Genomic DNA, 21223 nt, shown 5'->3' with positions numbered 1-21223 from the left:
CTGCACTTTATGTGTACTGCATTCTGCTGGCAAGCCAGAGTATTGCACCTCCATGCCTATGGGAAGGGAGTCTTGCAACTTTGACGTGTGCCATCCATCAACCCTCGCCTCCAATGCATCACCACCTGGTGAGGGTGCGCCACTGGGGAGTGGTGAGTTTCCTGGGAAGGTGGCAGTGCTGGGTGAGCAAAGGGATGTGAAACCTCAAACTGTAGGTGGTGCTGTGGACACCAAAAGGAAATGAAAATACACGAGGGTGCATAATTAGGGGTCACGAAGAGAACAATGCCCACCCAACTCTGCTTTCTCGTACTTAGGTTTTTAGAGGAAATCGCCACCGCCCCCCCCCCCAACAAAATCGAGCAACAGCTGTGACACGATACCCGTAAAGCTTTATTTGAGCCAGACGCATCAGCCCACAATGGCGGTGGCTCCTTTGTCCCTTCATAACCAACCATTCTTCCAGACACCACATACGAGCACGTAAACACCACGACCGCAGAATCTTGGCCGGCACTGCAGTCTGCCCAATTGAATGCAGTGTTGTACTTTTACAGAGACCCAAATTAACGTTTCCAACCGAGGGGTTTTAACCACGCTGTTAAAACTAGTGAGGACATTTCTGCACGTAGCATTGTGCAAGGCATTAACGTTCATCTAATTGATTTGCTTTTCGCAACGTGAATTGCCGGTTTAAACATGTATTCATGTTAATGCATTATTTTGCTCGCCTTTAAATCTGAAGCACCAGAGTGTACTGACATTGAAGATGGAGAGCAGGGTCTTTTTACGGTTCCCGTAATGTTAAGATTTGCAACAACTTTGGTCCTCAGTATTTTGTGCAACACAGCTTTGCATGTTTTCCCCATTTGGGACGTTCTGGGTTACAACGACAATTGTAAATTTTAGTAAGGGTTAACTTAAATTTGTATTTAAAGCTTTCATGACTGCAGGGATTAATATTCTTGGCTCTTTCTGTAAAGTCACGTAGAAGGGAAACAATAAAATAATAAAAATATAAAACAATAAAATTCTCAACTTGTTTTATATTTTTTATTATTTTATTGTTTCCCTTCTACGTGACTTTACCGAAAGAACCAAAAATAAGGGGTAACTTATTGACAAGCGCCATGTGTAAACTGAGGAACTTAAGAACGGCTCCCCACCTGCAAGAGAAGTTCAAAGTATGAGAATATGACAGACCTGAAGTGGATCCAAACAACATTTGGTTTCGCATCCTTATTTATTTTTATTCCCCTTAAGCCAAGACACTGTCCTCAAGGATTGGAGGGGACCAGTGGAATAGCATGGGCGAGTACTGGCAGTGGACGTCTGCATTCATTATCCATGTCCCATCGTGTGCAAGCGCTGTGAACTAATCCAACAGAGGCCAAAGGGCATGGTTGACTTGTCCTGTCGTTGCTGTAATCAGGTCGGCCCACGTGGTAGAACGGCATGTAGGCGTGAGTAAAATTGGTTACTTCTCCCCCCCCCCCTCCTAAACACTTCTGCAAATGGTATCATTTAAAACATTCCCACGATAACTATCCAGAACATTCATAACAACATACAAACCGTGACATTTGAAAATAAAACCGTTTCCTTTTGTTAGCGTGTAGGTTTACGGTAACATTAATGTAACATTAGAAGCCGCCGGCAGTAAATAGATATTCTTGAAAAAATACTCTCCTTTAAAATTAGTGCACTGCGGGTAACCTTCAAGATTTAAAAACAAACCCGTGGAAACGCTGCGGTTAGCGTATGGCATTACAGTTTACAACTCAAAATCAAGTTTTAAAACTCAGCAAGGTGCCGCTCTGTACAGAATACAAAAAAACACGACGGCTAACATTGCAGGCAAAGGCGCGTTTCAGGCAAGGCATGCTCGGGAGGGAAGACAGGGTTTGGCACAGAGTATTCGTGGTTTGTTTAGCAGCACCATTAACTCACTAGAGCATGCAGAAAATTGCCATTGTCTCCAGAAAAAAAATTGTCACATTCACTCCGGCTGTTTAACATGCTGACTGCCTTCAACACAAGTATCCTAGCACCAAGCTTTGACAGGCCTGTGCACCTCAACTCAAAATTACGGAGCACTGGACATGTTTATCCATGCGGCAATGATAATGTGTAGTTTTAAAACCATGTTGCTGCATGGCTCTTCCAAACCATTCGGCCCTGCAGCTGTGGGGAAGCTGAGAGTAGCACAGTATTTCGAGCACATGTATCCTTCCACTAACTTTTAAAATTACGACATGCATTTTAATACACTGCAACATTTTGGTTTTTTGATCAACATGTGCAGGCCCCTGGTGCTTCACTTTAAAAGTTAAAATGAAAAAAACACTGAATTTTAAGGAAATGGTTACGTATCGGTTCCCCTTTAAAAAAATGGAAATGCTAGCAATAACGGAGGCAGCAGCAGCAGCAAGCAAGCCAGCCAGCCATGGCGATCCTCTTAAAGGGACACGTGTGTCCGTCAGGGCGTTAGCTGTCCACCACCATGTCCACGTTCCTGAAAGGCTGGAACCGGAAGGTGGAGCTGCTCACGTAGTCGACCCTCAGGGCGGGCGGGCACGCGCACCGCCCCATCGCCCCACGCTCGGCCATCAGCTCGGCCAAGTGTCTCACGATGTGCGCGTCGTCCGGGAGGAGACCCAGGCGGGAGCCGCACCACTCGGCGACGGCGCCGCGCGGCAGGGCCTCCGCTTCGTCGGCGGCCCCGGTGCCCGCAGGGCGGCAGCGACCCCACAGGTGCGAGCGCAGCACGAAGGCTTTGGACGAGAGCTCAGCGACGATGGCGCCCGCACGTGACAGGTACGCCCGGTTACCGGCTAGGGATCGTCCGTGCAGGCCGGAGAGGTTGGCGAGCGCGGTGCCCTGGTATAGCGGAGTCGTGAGCGCGCCGCTCGCTGTGTCCAGCACCGACACGTAACGGCGGTAGCGCAGCAGGGCGTCATGCACCGCCTGCGAGCTGGGGGGGTGGGGGGGAGGGTTTGGTGAGGGTTTGTGATACACAAGTGGAGCCAGACCCGAGGTCAATTACAGCTGTAATTGTCACTCGTAATGAATTACATTCGCAGTGCAATTGTAATTTTAGCTGGCAATACTGCTGTAGATATAATTATAATTGACCCGAGGTCTTAAGTGGGACGCCGCTCAGATTGTCACGTTTACAGGAGCCCCTCGCTACCAAAACTGCATTGCAGCACTCGATCTGAGCCCCATATACTTTTAATCTTCATGCATTATTTGACTTTCGCTAACATCAAGTGTCCTGCCATCACGAAAAAACTGGTCATTGCCACCAAACTCCCCTGTTTCTATAACAACATGACTGACCAAAGAGTAACGGGTGGAGATTTAAACATCAGTTCCTGTCGCAAGTGGTCACCTCTTCATGCCGACGAGTTTGACCGTGGCGATGTCGCTGATGCGCAGGGCATCTGTGCGCCACGGCTCTACGGCGGGACGACTGCGACGATGACCGTGCCCATCACCGCCGCCGCCGCCACCATGCCCGTGCCCTCTCCCACCGGCCGGCACGAAGGGAAGCAGCGCGTCGATGGTGCGGCGCGCCTGCGTCTCGCCCTCGGCCAGCACGGCCAGCGTGCGCCCGCTGAGCAACGCGAACAGCACGTGCGTCATGGGCTTGCCGAGCCGCCTAGCCAGCTGCAGCGCGTCGAAGCCGTCGGCCGCAGGCGCCGGGGTCTCTAGCCCGCGGCTCAGATGACTGCTGCTGCTGTCTGAGAATGTGTCTGAATGCGCCAGCAGCGGCGGACCGACAGAGAGGGAGAGACAAACGGAAAAAAGTCAACATGCTGGTTATTTGAGCACGTAACGATTTTTTGTTTATCTTGTGACATGTCATGCCCAAGTCTCCTTGATACGTTCCCGAATCCAGTCGCTCGTCTTTCTTTTTCAGTGTAATTCCAAGCATGCATCTCTCCCTGATTGTTCACACCCTTTAAAGCTTTTGTTCCATCCTCCTCAAGTGTACATGTTTCTGGTCCAATCTATCTCTCTAAACAACTCAGAATCTTTATTTATCCTGGAGAAATCCGATGAGCTATGAAGATCTTTTTCACAAATGTCCAATCGGGGCGGGTCAGAAAGTTACAACAGCAAACAACATTCAACAACTGTTTCCTCACAATCAGCTTCTATGATCGATCAAATAGTTACTTAAAGTTATGAATGCAATGCTTTTTTAGTTTTTCATTGCCATCTATTTCTACACTTAGTATGTTTTGCTTCAATGAAAGTTTGGTTAAATTTCTGTTGTAAAGCACTTTACTATCTCAATTTAAAGGTTTTTTCTGGCAGTTATTTTTTTTACTAAGTTTTTACTGTTCCTGTACATGCTTTGATTATTCTGTGCTTCGGTATACACTTTTGTATGCTAAGTCTCCCATGATAGATTAGTAATTTAAATGTGCTCTTTCCTGTGTATGGGCAGTTCCATGTATCCAGCAACTTCAGTCAATATAATACTACACGTGGGGTGTAATTTTGAAGGTTTTAGAAAATGTGGTTTGACTCAAAGTTAATTTGCATGCACCAGCACCATCCCAGCATGAATAAAAAAGTCAGTTGGTCCGAGTACATCGAACAGTGGTATTCTCCAATAATTTCCACCTTAAGAAAGCTGGACAACTGACCTCCATCCGAATTGCTGGTCTAATTGATTTATATGCTAGGCCAAGGGTCAGAAACAAACATAACAGCCATTTTTTTTCTAATTCGGCACAAAACTCAGTATTTCGAGAGCCGCAATGGATGTGAATACACGCATACATTACGTCACGAAGCAGTCCGTATAGAGCCGCATGCGGCTCTGTGGCCGCAGGTTGCCGACCCCTGTGCAAAGGCCAAAGTCGAAGGCCACTTTCACGATCTCCCGCACTTTGTATGCGTCTCCAAATCATGGAGCTGCCCTTCCGGAGGTTTAAAACGCGAGTCGCGGACTCACCCTGCAGGGAGAGCGAGAGCTCCTCCCCGTTCGGCGGCTCCCGCTCGTGCACCCGCAGTTCTTTCCCGCCGCATTCGTTCGCACCGGCGTCTGGGCACCAGCCCAGCTCCTCGTTCTCCGCCTCCTCAGCGAGGGTACCGATGATGTTGCCGTTGTTTCCGTCATCGTCATCACCGCAGCCACCGTCGTTATCCATGTACCCGTCGCACGAGTAGAAGACGAGGGAGGAGGGTTCGTCACCCTCGACGCTGCAGACCCCCGCCTCGCCCACCGTCTCCTCTGCGATGGAGTCGGGCGGCGCCTCCATGACGTAGGACGGCGCCGGCGACAGCGCAAAGGCGGTGGTGCCGAGCACCTCGATGCTGTCCTCGCTCACATTCCTGTGCACGGAGTGCGAGCGCCGTAGCTCGTACAACCGAGGGGCCCAATCGGGACCGTCGGGACCGCTGGGGCCCGACACCGGCACCAATGCCTTCACCGCCTCCGCCGCCGCTACCTCCTGCTCACGCCCCTCATCCGGATCCTCTTCACCCTCTTCACCCTCTTCGTCCTGCTCCTCCTCTGTGGCTGCTGCCACCACCTGCGCATCAGAGACGCACACACATACAATGTACAGACTCGCATACTTGGTGTTTTGTTCCTGCCTTGTGTGACTGCTGTCAGTGTAGTGGCGAGGTGTTGAATGCGATGCGTGTTACAGTCTGAGGACTGTAACACGCATTGTTGAAACAAATTTTCACCTTGATCATGGGGGTTAGTAAATGAAAAGAAATTCCCCCCAATTACAGTACATTACACTTGTGCTATCGCAACCAGGCCGTGAGGTGAATAACTTGTGATTCGGAACTGACAATGTGAGTGGCGCATTACCTTGTTGAACGGCCCCAGTATATGGAATCACAACTAATTCTGGAGCTCCTTCCCTAAACCCCTCATCAAAACAGGGACACACACCTTATATTCCCTACAAGACATGTTCATCACGAGCCAATCTGATGTGCAATTCTCAGAGCTAGAATGTGCCGAATTAAGTTCAAACCAAATGTGTTTTTTTTGCGCTCATTGGGCCGACACCAACTCACTCCGCTTGAGAACTCGAGTTTAATCATTCCTGTGCACTGTAACGACGTGGCCTGGTGTTGGTCAGCGTGGCCGTGGGTTCGTACCCCTGCGTCCTGCGGCCACTCCGTCCTCAGCACCTCGATGCTGTCGCCGCTGCCCGCACTGCCCACACCCTCGGTCTGGGGCAGCAGCAGCGGCGGAGGCGGCCTCGGCGACGGAGGAGGCCCAAGCGTAGCGGAGGTCCCCCGCGTGACGCTGATGGGCACGCTCTCCACGCACGACGCGTACGACTCCAGGCTGCACGCCGCGACTGCCGACGTGCGCCGGTGGTGCCAACTGTCGACGCACCCCTTCACCACGTCACCGTCGTCGTTACGGTCGGCGCCACCATCTTCATCTGGCTCCTCTTCCCCGGGGCTCCCTAAACCCAATTCGGGGAACAGGCGCTCGCAGTCGCTGGCCGCGAAGGCGTGAAGCCACAGGTCTGAGTGGACAAAGGCCAGCTGGGCCGTGTCAGCCCGGTAGCGCCGCTGCAGCTCGCTCAGCAGCTCCACGCCCCGCTCGAAGTGCAGGCTGCCGCACAGCTCGCGCATGCTCTTGAGCGTCTTCTCTGCGCCCTTGCAGCTCCTCTGGCGGTAGTACTTGGGCGTGTACGCAGGGCCACCGTTGGCCGTCGGCGCCGCGTCGCCCGCCGCCCACGAGGCGCCACGCACCCGGTTCAGCAGCTGCCTGTGGTCAAAGAGCAGCCGCTCCACGTTGCCCAGCTCGTTGGACTGCTCCACGGCGGCCGCCGTGCACACGGGCAGGCGCTGGGCCGGTGGCCCCATCGCTGCTGCCGTTGCGGTCGCCGCGTTCACAGCTCCTCCGCGTCGCTGCTGTTGTTGCTGCTGCTGCTGTTGTTGCTGCTGCTGGTGTTGCTGGTGCTGCTGCTGCTGCGGGTCATCCCTGCGCAGCAGCTCGGCCTTGGTGAACTCGAGATCCTCCAGGAGCTCGGAGACGGAGCGCGAGAACGCGCGGCGGTTCCCCTGCTTGAAGCACTCGGAGGCGCGCTCGAAGTCGGCGGCAAGGCGCTCGTAGGCGGGCAGCAGCTTGTGCTCGTCGGCCGTCACGTACGACATGCAGTAGGGCCGCACGAAGCCGCGCGCCTCCAGGTCGTAGAAGGTGAAGTGGTGGACGTAGGCCGAGGCACCCTGCGCGAAGTCGCGCAGCAGGTGCTTGCTGTCGCGCGCCATATTGAGCGGGGGAGTGTTGCCGCCGCCGTCCGGGGAGCTGCAATCGGCACCGACGCTCATGGAGATGCTGCTGCCGAGCTGGTAGTCCACGGACATGACCCGCAGAGCGAAGTGGTTCTGGTCGAAGTCCCCGCCAGCGCCGTCGGGCACAGTGAGCACGGGCTTGGGTCCCACCACCTCGCAGAATTCGGTGACTAGCACGAAGTCGCCGTTGAAACTGCCGGGGGCCTCCCAGAGCGAGTCGAGGACGGGCACGGGGAGGCTGGCGAAGCAGCCAGGTAGCGACGACTCCAGGGAGGCCGAGGCCACCCGCTCCTGGTAGCGACTGCCGCTGTCGTCGTCGTCGTAGTCGTAGTCACCGTAGCCGTCATCGTAGTAGTAGCCGCCAAAGTCCTCTCCCCTGCACCGGTCCATGCCGAGGCCATCGTCGCCGAAGGGGCCGACGCCGTCTCCGAAGATGTGGGCGGTGACCTCTGGAGCAGCGAACATTGTCGTCAATTCATTGCAGCACCATGCAGCCGGGGGTGGGGGGATGATGGGGTTAACTGTTTTCCTCTGCTTTTTTTTGGTTTACAAAAAACTTCGAAGAAGCGGGAAATACGAGAGGCGGTTCTTCTTGTCTCCTTTGTCAGGAAGCCACACGTGGCGCCGCGGGGCGTTATCAGAAATTTGACCTCAAGTATAATCGCGATTTGTTGAACGGACGACCGGACCGGGCGCTTCGCGTTTTTCTTGCGATAAACCGGTTTTAGACCCGACAAGGGATCCGCGTCGGCTGGCAACGTGTAGATCGACAGAAAATAACAAAACAAAAGAAACGGCCTCTCATTCGGTGAGACCACGCGGGGATACGTGCGCCACCAAGATGGGCTTCGTGAACACGTGGGTGCCCTCCGTCGTCTCCATCGTTACGTCCTCCATCACCGTCGCCATCCTCATCATCCTCATCATCTCCTCCACCACCATCGCCCTCGCCCTCGTCGTCGTCGTCACCAGCGGCGGCAGGTCTGATCGGAGCGGCTCGTCTTACCGGCGTGGGGGCGGCGGTGGCCTCCGTCTGCTCCCGGGGCTCGGGCGAGCATGTTCGCCACTCTCCCCTCCTCCACTCTGAAGACGAAAGAGAGATAAGCCACCGGAGCAGAGGATTCTTAATGAAGCGCGGTCGCCACCGAGAGGGGGAGATTCCTTCAGCTGTTTGCGCAAACACGCCCGGATAAAGTAAATAATACTTATGTACAGCAGATACATAAATAGTTTTAAAAAAACTACGGCTGGGTATTGGAATGATTGAGCGATACAAGCAAGGAGCTTTGAGATGTTGGGGAGGGGGCATTTAATAAAGCGACAAATACACACACACATCCTTGGCCTGAAATCTCATAATCAGCTTAAGAGTAAGATCCGCTCGCTTTAACTGCTGCTCGGTTAATTTAGTCACAAGCGTTGATGGTGTATGATGATGGATGTGGGTCATGGTGATGTTTGATGATGATGGTGTTGTCGTCAGCGGCGGTTGTTGATGTTTGTTATGTTGACGACTGTGTTAATGACGATGTTCGTGATGTACGTTGAACTTCTTTCGCACCGTACGAAGCAAACTGTGCCAATCGGAGGTGCGGTCGAAGGACAACAAAAACAGGTCACCGATGCTGACGATGCGAATGGCGTTGATGAACGTCCATGTAATAAGAGATGTTGATTTTGGCGATGGTGATGATGTTGGTAGCGGCGTCAGCGGTGACGTTGACGATACTAATCCGTGATGGTGATGTTCGGTCGTAATGTTAGTCGTGATGCTGATTGTATTAGCGGTGGTGGTGATGATAATGTAAGTAGTAGTGATGACGGCTGTGACGATTGTTAGCAGTAGTGATGGTGGCGATGATGGTGTAAGCAGTAGTGACGATGGTTGTTGATGGTGATTATGTTCGCAGTCGTGATGATGGCGTAAGCAGTAGTGATTGTTGATTGTGATGTTAGCAGTAGTGACGGTGATGTAAACAGTAGTGATTAATGGTTGCCGATGGCGATGATGCTAGAAGTAGTGATGGTGGCGATGTTAGTAATGATGATGTTGATGATGTTGCCGTTGAACAGAGAACACACCACCATCACCTCATCACCATCATCCTCCCTCACCGCGTCTCACACTGCCGAGCGCGCCGCTAGGCGAGAGAGAGGGGGGAGGACGCCCGCCGCCGCCATCTTACGTAGGGAGAACCCCCCCTCGTACGTGACCTCGGCGTGGAGGGTGGGGGCGTGTGATAATCAACGTCATCAAATTGCGACGCGGAATTCTCATTGACTGCTAGTTACGCGACCACCCCCCTCACCCCTACGTAAGATGGCCGACATCTACCGCTATGGAGTGACGTTGGCAAATCCAGCTGCGGGGGGAAGGGGGTGTGGCTCTTTGCCGTGACGTCACATAATCCCGTCCGCATGCTAAATAAGAATAAGCTGCATCTTCATCATTAGACCTCCTTTGCCAGCACCAAAATATAATAATAGCTGTACGCCTTTTGGCGTCATCTGGTCGAGCGCCAATTGGGTCGAGGCTAAAAAGAAAGCCGTCCCTTGGTGTGGACCAATCAGTTTCAAGGACAATGCATCATATATTATCATAGTATGTTTTTTGTTTGCATTTTGACTGCAGGTGTTGTGGTTAATGCAGACATGAATCCTTGTAAAAAGGTTTCAGTTGTGTTGCCAGGAAAAAGGGGAAAACCCCCTATTATTATAAGCTGAAGCTTGATTTGAAGTTTTCGTGACTGCAGGAATCCATACTCTTTGGTTCTTTCGGTAAAGTAACGTAGGTAGAAAATAAAATAAAATGTATACCTACGTGACTTTACCGAAATATACTCTTTGGTTCTATTCGGTAAAGTCACGTAGGTAAAAAATAAAACAACAAAAATCACGACGTTTCGTTCCACAACACAGCGGCCTTCATCAGGTGAAGGGATCAGGCTGTCTCGAGGACAGCACTGGAGTGAAACAGCCACACTCAGACAGCGACCTTTAAGCTGTGTGCGAGGAAACAAGGTGCCTTGACAAAGGAATTAGCATAAAAAATAGCATTTGATTGGCCGACTTAGCATAGAGGTGGTGTACGTGCGGGTGCACTTGCCGTTTGGCACGTTACTAAAAAGATTTCCAAAATTCTAAACAAACACAAGATCCAGGTCCGGTTCAATACAGTACACAAAATTCGTGATATGATCCCATCCGTGAAGGATGTCATTCCTGACTTACAGTACCCCGGGGTTTACAAATTGAGTTGTACCTGCGGTGATTGCTATATTGGGGAGACAAAGCGACATGTCTCTGACCGAATTCGCAAGCACAAATCAGATTTGAAACACGGCAAAAGAATTCTTCTACCGTAGCTGATCATTGTTACAACGCTGTGGGTGATCACGATATAATTTTCTCCGACACCAAGGTTCTTTGCAAACCCACGGGTTTTTATCAGAGATTTGTTCACGAGGCAATTCAGATCTACAAACACAGACACAATTTCAACTGAGAAGATGGTTTCAAATTAAGCAACCATTGGAAAGATGTTCTAAATCAAACCAAACATTAAACTAATTTTCAATGGTACAGTATATTTTTCAAGTAGTGGTACCCCAAACTTTCGAAGCTCTTAAATTCCCTTTTCACACCATCAATAGGTAACCCCCCCCCCCCGCGCCAAACGGCAAGTCCACCCGCACGTACACCACCTCTATGCTAAGTCGGCCAATCAAATACTAATTTGTATGCTAATTCCTTTGTCAAGGCACCTTGTTTGCTCTCACACAGCTTAAAGGTCACGGTCTGAGCGTGGCTGTGTTTCACTCCAGCGCTGTCCTCGAGACAGCCTGATCCCTTCACCTGATGAAGGCCGCTTGTGTTGTGGCCGAAACGTCGTGATTTTTGTTGTTTTATTTTTTACCTACGTGACTTTACCGAATAGAACCAAAGAGTATGGATCCTTGCAGTCACGAAAGCTTTAAATCTAGCATTTACCGAAAGAACCAAAGAGTATGGATTCCTGCAGTCACGAAAACTTAAAATCACGAATAAGCTGGTTTATACCCTTTCTGCTGGCATTAAAACAGGAATCGTGTTAAGATGTTCAAATAGATGTTTTTTTTCTTGCAAGGAATCTAGTACTGCCATGAACTACACGCACAGCACTTTTGGTGAACATGCAAACAAACACGGTTCTGATCAAGTATGATGCATTGTCTTTGAAACCTATTGTCCTACTCCAGCATCCTTCCTTCGGGCCAAGTCTCACTATCAGTGTCAGTCCAGAGGACAACGCCAAAAGGCGAACCGCACAAGGACAATGCACTATCAGAAGACTTACAGCTCCGGGTGAGCAACTACATCATGAGACCTTTTTGGCGAGTATCAAAATATATATTAAAATTACTCTTTGGTTCTTTCGGTAAAGTTTAGGGGCCGTCCATAAATGACGTCACGCACCTGGGGGGGAGGGGGAGTCAGACATTTGTGACGATGTGTGACGAGGGGGGGGGGGGAATTTTGATTTAAAGCTTTCGTGACTGCAGTAATTCATATTCTTAGCTCTTTCGGTAAAGTCACGTTGACTTTACCGAAAGAGCTAAGAATATGAGGGGGGGGGGGGGGGGGGGTGAGAAATGTGACGTCACATCAAAATGCGCAACTTTAAATAAATATAGACAACACGTTCTACTTAATTAAATATACTTTTTTTTAATAAATGTTTTCTCCTACAACATCAGAGTGCAGCGCCACATTAAATACGCACTACAATGACAATAGTTTAAAGCGATTTGAAGCATGTTTTATATTTGGGGGGGGGGCAGAGCTTTGTGACGTCATATTTGACGGGGGGTCTGACTTTTTGTGACGCCGTGTGACGAGGGGGGGGGCGGTCAAAAAATCGTAAAAAATCGCGTGACGTCATTTATGGACGGCCCCTTATGGTAAAATTACCAGAGCATGTTGTTTTGTTAGCATGTTCACCACAAAAGTAATGCGTGGTCAATGCAGACATGATTCCTTGCAAAGTTTATCTTTGGTGTTTTAACACCTTAATGCCTCCTGTTCTGTTTGCAGAAACGGGTAAAACCTATTGATTGTATGGGGGGTGGGGGGGGGCGAGTGATTGACAGGTCGGTGGATTAGAGGGCGGGACTTTACGCCACGCCCCCTTCTCCGCGGCCTCTTCGTGATTGGCTGCCGGCCGCGCTGACGTCACGAGATTGACAGCTCGCCGCCTTCCACCACCACCACTTCCGCTGCCATCGCCGTGCGGGGTTCGCGTCGACTGCCCAGAGTCCGCGAATCGCTCGCAATTCACCACCAACAACAACAACAACACCGACAACAGCAGCAACAACAACAACCAAACAAAGCAATCGCAACGCTTCGCAAAGCGACCCGCCTGCCACGAGCACGAAGCGTTCCCGGTAAGGTCTTTAAACGCTTTAGGGCCCTTTTCTACAGTCACCGACGGGACGGCGTCGTCGTTGAAGTCGGACGCGGAAACGGCGTCGGCTCTCGCGGGGGGTGGGGTGGGGCGTTGGCCCAGGCCGCCGCCGATTTAACCCAGAGGCAAGCAGCGGCTTTGTATCGTTGCGAGAAACAAAATTATCACTCGCGAAGCCCGAGACCAGAGAGGCTGTCGTGGAGCGTGCGGCAAGTTGCTGTGAGCCACCAGCAGCAGGAGCCGACTATGGTGGCCCGGTAACGGGACACGAGGGAGAGGAGGGGGTGGGGTGGGCAACACAACCACGCCCGGCCGCCTTTGTCTCCCCCACCTCCCTCCCGCCCCCCACCATCACAGTGGCGATGGGGATGACTGCACACAGCACCAGGTGCTCATTCGAGGCTGAGTTCCTCCTCGGGGGGGGGGCGGGTTGGCCTGTGAGCGGGAGTCGAACTCGGGTCGTTGAGCGGTAACGTTGGGAGCCGCGGTCGCTTCACGTTTCGCCCAAGAAAAATCTCCGTCGGAGGTTCCCGCCGGCGAGGTTTGGGAGCTGCGAAATAGTGCCGCGTGCCTGTGCTGGGTTGGTGGTTGCGGATCGTCGGGCGTGTGGGGCTGGCCACCCCACTCACCCGGCCTTTGTGGGTGTCGGCCTCCCCACCCACCCCACCCACCCGGCCTTCGTGGGTGTCGGCCACCCCACTCACCCGGCCTTCGTGGGTGCCGGCCACCCCACCTACCCCACCCACCTCGGCCTTCGTGGGTGGCGGCCACACCACCTACCCCACCCACCTCGGCCTTCGTGGGTGTCGGCCTCCCCACTCACCCGGCCTTCGTGGGTGACGGCCACACCACCTACCCCACCCACCTCGGCCTTCGTGGGTACTGGCTACCCCACCCACCTCGGCCTTCGTGGGTGCCGGCCACACCACCTACACCACCCACCCCACCCACCTCTTCCTTCGTGGGTACCGGCCGCTCCACCCCACAGCACTTTTGCACCACCTCTTTTGTCTTTGCATCGCGCGTTCCGTCGCGGGGAGATGGCGGATAACCGAGCTGGCCCTCACGTCCGGCCAGAAGTTGCTCGATCCTGGCGGATACAATGTGTGGTGGCGGTGGTGGTGGTGGTGATCGTGAAGACGGCCATGGTCATCCGCCCTCATCGTCAGTGATTGTTTTTTGGGATTGAGCCGTGGTGGAACCTCTTCTTGCGCCTTGTTCGCATTCCCGTTGTAAACCCAGGCGGTTTAGCCCCGTGTTCTTGGCACAGGGAAAGTGAGTTTGCAGGTCCATACGGCGTACAAGCCGTTTTCAATACGGGCAACAACAACAAAAATCACGATTGTCTGTTTCTTTGTGTTTATCCCATGTCATTATACTTGGTGGGATGCACGTTGCGATTTCTAAGGGGGCACGGGGTGACCAATAAGGTCTGAATTTGGTCTGCGCTAAGGTTAGGGCACTGGTAAGGGGTTGACAGGGTATGTGTTTGTCTCCGAACGCGGCTTAAATATTAAAAAGTACTAAACTTGTAGGCGACTAATACGACGATCGGGGAAGTGGACCTTTCGATTCGATTCCTCGTCACGAGTCAGCTTTACGATTCAAGAATCGATTAATTCGATCCGACGTGAAACGTCGCTACGGTGCTGTGGGGGAGCCGTTGCGTGGCGCTAACCACTGCACCACCGCTCCCCACGTGGGGGGAGCGGTGGTGCAGTGGTTAGCGCAAACGCCGCGCTACGAATCCCGGCTGCCCGAGTTCGATTCCCGCTCGGTGGGTGGGGGGTCAGGTTGCGGAATCGATACTGTGCAGGAGAAAATTTCTAATATCTGCGGGGAAACGCGACATGAACTAAACGCTTAATCGACAGTGCTGCCATTTGTTCTATAAAGAAGGGGCTCATCTTCTGTGGTTCTTTCGGCAAAGTCACGTAGAATGAGAATACAATAATAAATTAATAAAATAACACAATAAAATTCTCACGACGTTTCGGCCACAACACAAGTGGCCTTCAAATCGAAAAGAAGGGGTTATTGCCCGAAACGTCGCCTCTTTTATATTTTTTTATTTTAAGGCCGCAGAATCATTGACAAACGCGTTGAATAAGGCCACTTGTGTTGTGGCCGAAACGTCGTGAGAATTTTATTGTTATTTTATTAATTTATTATTTTATTCTCATTCTGCGTGACTTTACCGAAAGAACCAAAGAAGATGAATCCTTGCAGTCACGAAAGCTTTAAATCGAAATTTAAACGCGTTGAGGTTTTTGGTTTTTATTGCCTCTGCGTTTGTCCGTGGAAGCGTGACTCGCCCCTGAGCTCAGAATCGCACAAACCCGATTATCCATCGCCTGCAGCTGCTTTGCCCACATCTCAGCGAGGAGTTGCGCAATTAATTTAGACGGCGCGCATTCACGATTGTGGCAACGAATCGCAACTCGCAAATGCAAGCCCGTGATGGAAATGCAATCGCTACAAATCGCCGGTCAGATCGCTTGAAAGTGGAATCCGCCTAAACACGCAACCAGGTTGCGCGTACAAGCGACGTCAGTTGCGCGCAACCAGGTTGCGCGTACAAGCGACGTCAGTTGCGCGCAACCAGGTTGCGCGTACAAGCGACGTCAGTTGCGCGCAACCAGGTTGCGCGTACAAGCGACGTCAGTTGCGCGCAACCAGGTTGCGCGTACAAGCGACGTCAGTTGCGCGCAACCAGGTTGCGCGTACAAGCGACGTCAGTTGCGCGCAACCAGGTTGCGCGTACAAGCGACGTCAGTTGCGCGCAACCAGGTTGCGCGTACAAGCGACGTCAGTTGCGCGCAACCAGGTTGCGCGTACAAGCGACGTCAGTTGCGCGCAACCAGGTTGCGCGTACAAGCGACGTCAGTTGCGCGCAACCAGGTTGCGCGTACAAGCGACGTCAGTTGCGCGCAACCAGGTTGCGCAACTTACCGCCCCATTATGCACCCGACCGCTTTCGAATCGACGTATCGTCACTCGCCTGTTACGTGAGCTGGGCCCACCGTTGACGCTGTCGCCCTGCCCTCTCCAATTCCCTCTGTGCCTTTGTCTCGTGCACAGCGAGTGGAAACCAGACTCCGTCCAACGTGCAGCATGTCTCAGTACAGCTTCCTGCTGGAGCCCATCTCCTGCCACTCGTGGAATAAAGACCGCACACGTGAGTGGGCTCACGGCGTCGGCGCGGCCAGCGCCACCCACCGCTTGGCACCGCTGCTGCCGCTCGGCACCGCCGCTCAGAATCTCCGCTCGGCACTGCAAAAGCAGTTGATGATGAGTTCCGAACGCACATTTATCGCTGAACCCGTGCGGCTCAAAGGGAGCGGGAAATCCCGACTCGTGTGTCACAATTAGCGAGTCCACTAAATTGAGCGCGGCTTGGCGAGACGGCATGGTTTTTATTTTGTGTGTTTTGCGGAATCGCGATGGTGGGTTTTGGTGTAGGTGCATAACAGTTCATTGATTCGCGTGGTTCTAATGCTCGCAGGACTTGAATTGTGCGCTTCAGAATCCCCTGCGATTTACTCGCATGAAGTGAAGATGTTTAATTTAAGTCCCCGGAACTAACGAGGTGGACGGTGCCAGAGCAGCGAGACCAACAGTATCAATGGAGGTGGCACAAACAAGACAAAAACATAATTGTTCGGTCGAACGAGACCCTGAAATCTCGCGACCTTGCGAATCGCTCCGCTCATCGCCGTGTGCTCCCAACGTCCCCGCAGGCGTCGCTACTCGAGCTGACGTGAGAGAAGCGAACATGTGACTCGGGATTTCCAGCCCCGACGCGATCCGACCTGGCCGTGCGTTTTGATCTCTCCGGTTGCATCTCCGTCCATGTCCCTCTCCGCACCCGCACCCTCGACCTCCGTCCTGCTCCTCTCTGCCGCTCGGTCGCAGAGTTGGCGCTGAGCCCCAACAACCACGAGGTGCACATCTACCAGAAGAGTGGCACCCAGTGGAACAAGCTGCACGAGCTCAAGGAGCACAATGGGCGCATCACCGGTCAGTACCAGCCCTCGCCATCACTCCAGCCATTGCCATAACGCCAGCCCTCGCCATCACTCCAGCCCTTGCCATAACTCCAGCCCTCGCCATAGCCCCAGTCCTTGCCATAACTCCAGCCCTTGCCATAACTCCAGCCCTTGCCATAACTCCAGCCCTTGCCATAACTCCAGCCCTCGCCATAACTCCAGCCCTCGCCATAACTCCAGCCCTCGCCATAACTCCAGCCCTCGCCATAACTCCAGCCCTAACCATAACTCCAGACCTCGCCATAGCCCCAGCCCTTGCCATCACTACAGCCCTTGTCATCACTCCAGGCCTTGCCATAACTCCAGACCTTGCCATAGCCCCAGCCCTCGCCATAACTCCAGCCCTTGCCATAACTCCAGACCTTGCCATAGCCCCAGCCCTCGCCATAACTCCAGCCCTTGCCATAACTCCAGCCCTCGCCATAGCCCCAGCCCTTGCCATAACTGCAGCCTGCACTCACCGTAATTCTGCCCCAACATCTATCCCAAAGTGTTACCCTAACCCCTATGCCTTACCATAGCCCGTACCTTATTGCTAATCAAGCGCGAGCTCTAACCCTCTCCCACGTACCCGACTTCCTGCTCCCTTTTGTGCACCACCTCCTCCTCCCTCCACCCATGAACCCCGACCTCTCTCCTTCCCCCCCACCTCCACCTCCTCCTGTCTCCCACCTGCTCCTACCTTGACCCCCCTCCCCCAACCCCCCCCGCCCTCCCCACCTCCTCCTGCCTCCACCCTCCCCGCCTCAGGCATCGACTGGGCGGCGCAGAGCAACCGCATCGTGACGTGCGGCGCCGACCGCAACGCGTACGTGTGGACGCTCAAGGACGGAGCCTGGAAGCCGACGCTCGTGATCCTGCGCATCAACCGCGCCGCCACCGCCGTCAAGTGGTCGCCGCAGGAGAACAAGTTCGCCGTGGGAAGCGGCGCCCGCCTCATCTCCATCTGCTACTTCGAGGAGGAGAACGACTGGTGAGGAGGGGGCGGGGAGGCCACCGGCCGACCCAGCGAGGTCGCCGTTTTTTTTTTAAATGTTCCGTCACCGTTGCTGCCGCCCGTCGCCCTACCCCTGCTGTGACGGCCAATTGGAAAAGTTTGTTTGGGGGAGGCTCGCGGCCGCCACGGGTTTGCGATGTGCTAATGGCGGGGGGGGGGGGCACGATGTGAGCGTTGGTGGGAGGGGGGGGGGGTGGTGGATAAGGGTTAGGAATATGGCAGCCAACCGTGCTAATCGTCGGTGTGTGCGCGCGTGTGCGTAGGTGGGTGAGCAAGCAGTTGGTGTGTGTGCATGCGCGTGTGCGAAGGTGGGTGAGCAAGCAGTCGGTGTGTGTGCATGCGCGTGTGCGAAGGTGGGTGAGCAAGCAGTCGGTGTGTGTGCGTGTGCGAAGGTGGGTGAGCAAGCAGTTGGTGTGTGTGCATGCGCGTGTGTGAAGGTGGGTGAGCAAGCACATCAATATGGTAGCCAACCGTGCTAATCGTCAGTGTGTGTGCGTGCGCGAAGGTGGGTGAGCAAGCACATCAAGAAGCCCATCCGCTCCACCGTGCTCAGCCTGGATTGGCACCCCAACAACGTGCTGCTGGCGGCCGGCTCCTGTGACTTCAAGTGTCGGTGAGGGCGCGTGCACGCATGCACACACGCACGAGCACACACACACAGACAACGCTCCCTTCCCCCCTTGTATGTAGACTCTTTGAGGTGTCGGGGCAAGTGCAGTTAGTGCTGTTCAGATGAATGAAAGTGCATTGCGTCTGTGTTTTGAAGCCACGACGCCTAAGCACGCTTTGATTTTGGTTGCTCTGGTCCCAGTGGCTTCCTTAGATGGGAAGGAAGAGCGTTCCAGACCGCCGCAGAAGCGGATCTGAAAGCGAACGATGTGGTGACTGTCTTTGTTCGCTGGGCTCGCCAAAAGCTGCCGCTGCGAGGATGCCCTGAGTTCGCGCGATGGTTTATGCTTGTCGAGATCGGTTGCGACGGCGACGATGACCTGGTCTCTCTTTCTGTGCGTCCGCCCCTCGTATGCACCCGGGGTGGGCAGCATCTTCTCGGGGTACATCAAGGAGGTGGACGCTAAGCCCTCACCCACATCCTGGGGCACCAAGATGACCTTCGGCCAGGTGATGGCAGAGTTCGGCTCTGGCGCTGGCGGCTGGGTTCACAGCGTGAACTTCTCGGCTAGTGGGGACCGGCTGGCGTGGGTCAGCCACGACAGCACCGTCTTCGTGTCCGACGCGGCAAAGAACATGGCGTGAGTGCCGCTCCCCATCCCCCCCCCCCACCCACCACCCTCTCACCCAGCCAGCCAGCCTACCTGTCCCGTCTAACCGTCGCGTGGCCGTGTGGCCGGTTCGCGGTTCTGAAATTAAATTCGCTGCCCTGTGGCAGCTGTAGCTCTAAGCAACGTGCTTTCAGGTCGTACTGGAGACTGAACTGATGCTCCCAGCACGTGAAGCGAAACATTGGACATGAGACATGATGCTCAACAGTGTACAGTACGACCCTGTATGCGTGTCTGTGTGTGCGTTTGTGCAGTGTGACTGAGCTGAAGACGGAGTATCTGCCGCTGCTGGCGCTAATGTTCATCACCGAGAACAGCCTGGTGGCTGCTGTGAGTCTCTCATATCATCCCCTGCTGAGCGCTTGCACGGTCACCAGCGTCACCATTACCACCACCATCAGCATCGTAACCACCATCACCAGCAGCTCCACATACACGCGAGCACGGACAGCACTACGGCAAGGCGTTTAGGCGTGGCGCTGGCCACCCGCCCCCCCCTCGTGTGCCGTTCCTGACTCCATAGGTGCTCTCTAACAGCACTTGCCCCAACAGTATTTTAAGGCTATACGGGGGATCTTTGTCTTTGTGCGCACCCCGGCAGGGCCACGACTGCTGCCCGCTGCTCTTCACGTACAACGGCGGCGCGCTGGCGCTGGGCGGCCGCCTGGACGTGCCCAAGCAGAGCTCCCAGCGCAACCTCTCGGCCATGGAGCGCTTCCGCAACATGGACAAGCGTGCAGCGGCCGACGAGGGCAAAGCGGCGCTGGACACGCTGCACCAGAACAGCATCACGTATGTTTCCCGCACCCACCACCCCCCCCGGCACCGCACCTGTGTGTACGTGTTTGTGCATGTACATTTTTTACGTGTGTGTGTGTGTGTGGGGATCGGTGGTGTAGCGGTTAGCGCTGCTGCGCTTCGAACCCGGCGACCCGATGTCGGATTCCTGCTCATGGCCCACACCGGTGACGATTATTTGAACTGGTAATGGGCCTCTCCCCTAGGTCGCCTTGGCCTCAAATAAGGACCCGGTGCGGTGTCTAAACATCGCCACTGGGGAGACAAAGGCAACCAGGCGTGGTGTTGGTCACCTACTTCCTCGTGTGCGGTGCCAGCCTTCATAGGTGCTCTTGCCCCAAACGTCTGCTAAGTCTATACATGGCGGGGGGGATGTGGTCTTTGTCTCCTTGCGAGCAGGCAGCTGTCCATCGTTGCGGGCGACAAGAAGAGCTGCAGCAAGTTCTGCAGCACCGGCATGGACGGGGCCATGACCATCTGGGACTGCAAGGTGAGAGAGGCGGCGTGGTGCGGCGCGAAGCTTTGGCTCGGCGTTGTTGCCGATTCAGTTTTACCCACCGCACATCACAACAGAGAGGACCCACGTTGAGAACGCCGCGATTGGAATCCACCGGCCGCTACCGCGGGGGCCCCGTGCTGGCTTGGCTCGTACAGGGGGGGGGCGGGGGGAAGGGTGGGCTGATCGTCGTTCCCAAACCGGAGCGGTTTTAGATGACACCGGGAGTGTCCTCCGCGTGCGGTCTTTGTTTTTCAGAGCCTGGAGTCGTCCATTCAAGGACTCCGCATCGCCTGAAGAGCGTCCGTCGCTCTTGGAGGAGAAACGGAATGAAATTCCCTTTTCTTAAGTCATTCCGGCGCACGCATGCTGCCACGCTTTATAATCGACATTTTTTAAATGTAACAAAAATTAAAATCAAGCCCCACCCCCTCCAGCTTAAACGTTTAAAACATTGGAGAGTAACGCACGCCACAGGGTCCAAGTGAGAAAATCCTGCGTACGTGAAACCTCCCGTGTCTGCCCCCCCCCCAACCCCCATTTAAATGTAACCTGTGCCAAATTAAAACGCATTTTTACAGCTTCTGGTGATCCGTGGTGTAATTGGGGCGGGGGGGGGGGTGCAGCAGTCGTCGGCCATTGTCCAGACGAAGAAGAGGCTCTGGGCCCTTGGGTAACGCTGCTGGAGGTTGTCCACTGTGAAATCGGCCTCAAGAGCCGTGTAATTGAAGCAAAATGAGACCAATCTTGCTTGGAAGTTTTCGTGACTGCAGAATCCATACTCTTTGGTTCTTTCAGTAAAGTCACGCAGGTAGAATTTTTTTTTTTAATATTTTATTACCTACGTGACTTTACCAAAAGAACCAA

General features: G+C 53.9%; 2 protein-coding genes and 2 long non-coding RNA genes across 4 annotated transcripts in view; 2 read left to right on the top strand and 2 right to left on the bottom strand.

The window, feature by feature from the left end:
• Positions 1-375: 375 nt before the first annotated feature.
• Positions 376-9477, bottom strand: SMCR8 (SMCR8-C9orf72 complex subunit). Its single transcript, XM_032970130.2, has 6 exons — positions 9382-9477; positions 8297-8373; positions 6139-7739; positions 4973-5552; positions 3395-3758; positions 376-2974 (listed from the first exon to the last, which is right to left on the bottom strand). Exons 1-6 carry the CDS (start codon positions 9393-9395, stop codon positions 2488-2490), a joined length of 3123 nt encoding a protein of 1040 aa, XP_032826021.2. The 5' UTR covers positions 9396-9477; the 3' UTR covers positions 376-2487.
• LOC142930789 (uncharacterized) overlaps positions 376-21223 on the bottom strand; it is a 69370-nt gene continuing 48522 nt past the window's right edge. The window contains exon 2 of the long non-coding RNA XR_012946738.1: positions 376-1038. This is a non-coding gene — a long non-coding RNA (uncharacterized LOC142930789). The remainder of the gene's footprint in view (positions 1039-21223) is intronic.
• LOC142930788 (uncharacterized) lies at positions 8369-11685 on the top strand. Its single transcript, XR_012946737.1, has 3 exons — positions 8369-8484; positions 9364-9495; positions 11529-11685. It is a non-coding gene; the product is annotated as an uncharacterized LOC142930788 (long non-coding RNA).
• Positions 12504-20939, top strand: LOC116951514 (actin-related protein 2/3 complex subunit 1A-like). Its single transcript, XM_032970199.2, has 10 exons — positions 12504-12716; positions 15818-15914; positions 16652-16756; positions 17536-17758; positions 18288-18395; positions 18823-19032; positions 19317-19392; positions 19664-19854; positions 20260-20350; positions 20615-20939. Exons 2-10 carry the CDS (start codon positions 15851-15853, stop codon positions 20651-20653), a joined length of 1107 nt encoding a protein of 368 aa, XP_032826090.1. The 5' UTR covers positions 12504-12716; positions 15818-15850; the 3' UTR covers positions 20654-20939.

The sequence above is a fragment of the Petromyzon marinus genome, chromosome 43 (assembly GCF_048934315.1).
Source record: "Petromyzon marinus isolate PM22_M1 ecotype Great Lakes invasive population chromosome 43, UKy_Petmar_22M1.pri1.0, whole genome shotgun sequence".
NCBI classification, from domain to species: Eukaryota; Metazoa; Chordata; class Hyperoartia; order Petromyzontiformes; family Petromyzontidae; genus Petromyzon; species Petromyzon marinus.
This window is presented reverse-complemented; position numbering and strand designations above follow the sequence as displayed.

Excerpts from the sequence above, each read along its gene's own strand:
- SMCR8 (XM_032970130.2), bottom strand. Across the intron at positions 5,553-6,138 it reads AGTGGCCGCAGGACGCAGGG|GTGGTGGCAGCAGCCACAGA; the intron begins GTACGAACCCAC and ends TCTGATGCGCAG. Across the intron at positions 3,759-4,972 it reads GCTCTCGCTCTCCCTGCAGG|ACACATTCTCAGACAGCAGC; the intron begins GTGAGTCCGCGA and ends TGGCGCATTCAG.
- LOC116951514 (XM_032970199.2), top strand. The coding sequence starts at position 15,851 with ATGTCTCAGTACAGCTTCCTGCTGGAGCCCATCTCCTGCCACTCGTGG. Across the intron at positions 16,757-17,535 it reads GCACAATGGGCGCATCACCG|GCATCGACTGGGCGGCGCAG; the intron begins GTCAGTACCAGC and ends TCCCCGCCTCAG. Across the intron at positions 19,855-20,259 it reads CTGCACCAGAACAGCATCAC|GCAGCTGTCCATCGTTGCGG; the intron begins GTATGTTTCCCG and ends CCTTGCGAGCAG.